General features: G+C 38.6%; 1 protein-coding gene across 2 annotated transcripts in view; it reads right to left on the bottom strand.

Annotated features, from left to right (window-relative positions):
• Nucleotides 1-2,660, bottom strand: part of LOC131890654 (membralin-like) — a 10,380-nt gene that overhangs the window by 5,319 nt on the left and 2,401 nt on the right. For both annotated transcript variants that reach the window (XM_059240053.1, XM_059240061.1), the window contains exons 5-6: nucleotides 745-1,008; nucleotides 433-676 (exon numbers count right to left, since the gene is read on the bottom strand). In XM_059240053.1, coding sequence (XP_059096036.1) covers nucleotides 433-676; nucleotides 745-1,008 — 508 coding nt within the window. The remainder of the gene's footprint in view (nucleotides 1-432; nucleotides 677-744; nucleotides 1,009-2,660) is intronic.

The following is a 2,660-nucleotide window of genomic DNA, read 5'->3' on the forward strand; positions in this document are numbered from 1 at the left end:
AAATCTAAAAGAAATGTTCAAAGCCAAAAAACTAGGTCAGATACCAGATCTAGGTATTAACTCTCCTCTTATAAAATTCCTCTCTTCACATTTTGACGTCGAAGTAGATAACACGTTTTAAAGGGTTTAGGTTAAAACAAAAAGATAAAAAATAATCCAAATCAGATTTCCAAAACAATCAAATGTTGGAAATGTACGTGAAGTCGAAAAAAAGCAAGATTTTTTATTTAAACTCCCACAACAAAAGTTAACATACCTAAAGGCCATATCTTTCATTCAAAACGATGGCCGTCCTTTCAGTTTAAGATTTCCTAGTTCAATCTCTTCCAAGGATAGAAGTGCCAAATAAATACGTCATTTAATCTTAACCAAGAGAACTTATTTTGTTCTACAACATCCTCTATGTTGTGTTTTGTGTTCCCGAGTGCTGACCTGAGATATCCTTTGTTATTCTCATTCTCGGCAAGGCTTTTAATCGAAGACATGAGGATGTCGTCGTAGCCGAGAAAGCCTTGGAGGATGACTTGCGAGAACATGTCGCCAAAACACGAGTTCGTCGCCGGATCCAAAACAACCAATTCCACCGTGATGTTCAGTTTCTGGCGAGTGCTGGGAGACAGTCTCAGGAATCCATACTCCAAGCTATACTCCACAATATAATCTTCATCGGCCCAAACTAAGAAGACACGGAGGGTGGAAATCAATTTTCGGATTACCCCTTCAACAGTAGTTGATCAATCATACCAGTCGATTTCAGGCTATACTGGTCGTTCTCGACATCCGACGTGTCCGAGCTTCCGTCCAGGAGGACTTCATCCCCGCTTTCCTCGAAGCGACTGTCATCGGTGGGATCGGATCCGGATTGGGGAATGCCCGAAGAGGAATCCATGTGAAGGTCTTGACCGAAGGTGTGGCTGTAATCCTGCGTGGTGGTATTATTTGTCAACAACGACTTCTTGTCGGGTGGATGTTGGAGATGGCTCAGCAAAGGATTAGCTCGTTCAAATCCTAGGGAAGAGAGGAAACAAATACCAGAGGCTTGTTTTCAAATCCCATCCCTCATTAGTTAAGTGGAAGCAAATTTGCATCGGATAGTGAAAAAGCTGGGCCTTGAGTGAAGGAAACGCAATTGGTCCTTGGAGCATGGCTTGCTTATTCGTGGGAAATTGAGAAATCTTCAGCGAACTCGCGAACGAATCAAATGCGCCCCCAGCTCGGATTTCCTCCCCTTGTTTCACCTCCAAAACTCGAAGGGCTTTCATGTCAATTTGTATTCAATGTAAATCGTTCATTTCTTCGAACATTCATCCAAAACTTGTGTTATGTTAAGTGAATTGAAATGGGGCTCCCATGAGGATTTTTTTCTTCTGCCTTTCGTCAGAACTTGCGGGAATCCTGGATATTCCATGTACTGCAGAATACGTTGACTAAAGTCAAATTCACTGATTCGCTCTGTCAGTCATTATGTCACATTTCTGGTGAATTTTCCATGCATTTTTCGGCCACAAACTCAAAGAAAAAGGCCCCTCATCATACGAATGACAATCGCCAGAAAAGGGGGAGTGGGATGGTTCATGTACCCTCACTTTAAAAGGTATTTTACTACACTACTTCCTGAGAAGGCGGCTTTGATTCTGTTCTAAATCAAGACTAATGGAGAAAATAGTCCTTAGAGTGTTTTGATTTGACATTGAACTTTCGCGTTTACACTAACTTGAATTCCATCCACAACGATGCTAAAAGAACTTATGCAGCGATTATTATACACAACCTAACTAGAATAAAATGTTCGAACTGAAATATTCTTTTAGATGGATTTCTCTACAAAAAACTGTTTTTCATAAGAATGTTTTTTTTTTACTCTCATAGCTGAATCCCCTTGCTAGAAAACTTTATTTCATTACATTTTGTTCAATAATGGTTGGTAAGTAACTTTCAAGCGACGTAACATCAGAGTGTTAGCAACCTTTGAATATAAGTTATCTCTTGAAAACCACTTATCACGAAATAAATTGCGCATTCATTGCACATTACTTTCTCATCTTGATTGTAGGACAACGTCAGACGTGTAACAAGTTCGATGTCGTCATAGGTATACATTTACAAAAGCGTCAACTCACTATCTAACAATGAACAAGCTAACCATAATCTCTGTAATTACAAATGGCCTTGTTACCTTTATCTATACGTCTTATAACTAACAACCAAAGATACATAACACGTAATTCAATGAAATTTTCAATGTTATGACTAAGCATTTTTTTTTCTTAAAATGAAAAATGAATGTTACTATGAATGGGCTTTTTTCCCTCCTTTTCTGACTCACAAAATTAGATTTTAGGCTACAAATTTCATCGGATCATAGCCAGACTTCAGTCGACCAAATGTGAATTAGGCTTCAATGAGAAAACATTCAAAATTTATTATGATCCATTTTTGCCAATGTTTGCTCCTTTTACAACGCCATCTATCGGCGAAAATTTTAGAAAACGACATCCTAGTATGTTAAAATGAAGTCTAGTCAAAGTTATATGATGGTAAGCCATTTTCATAGTTTTGGCCTTAACATACCACCCTTCTTTGGAGATAAACCTTCAAACTCGCTTGTATGAAAAGGCAAATTTCTCAAACTCCTTTTTCCCAGTGTGCCATAAGAAAGC

This window comes from Tigriopus californicus, chromosome 2 (assembly GCF_007210705.1).
Source record: "Tigriopus californicus strain San Diego chromosome 2, Tcal_SD_v2.1, whole genome shotgun sequence".
Taxonomy (NCBI): Eukaryota; Metazoa; Arthropoda; class Copepoda; order Harpacticoida; family Harpacticidae; genus Tigriopus; species Tigriopus californicus.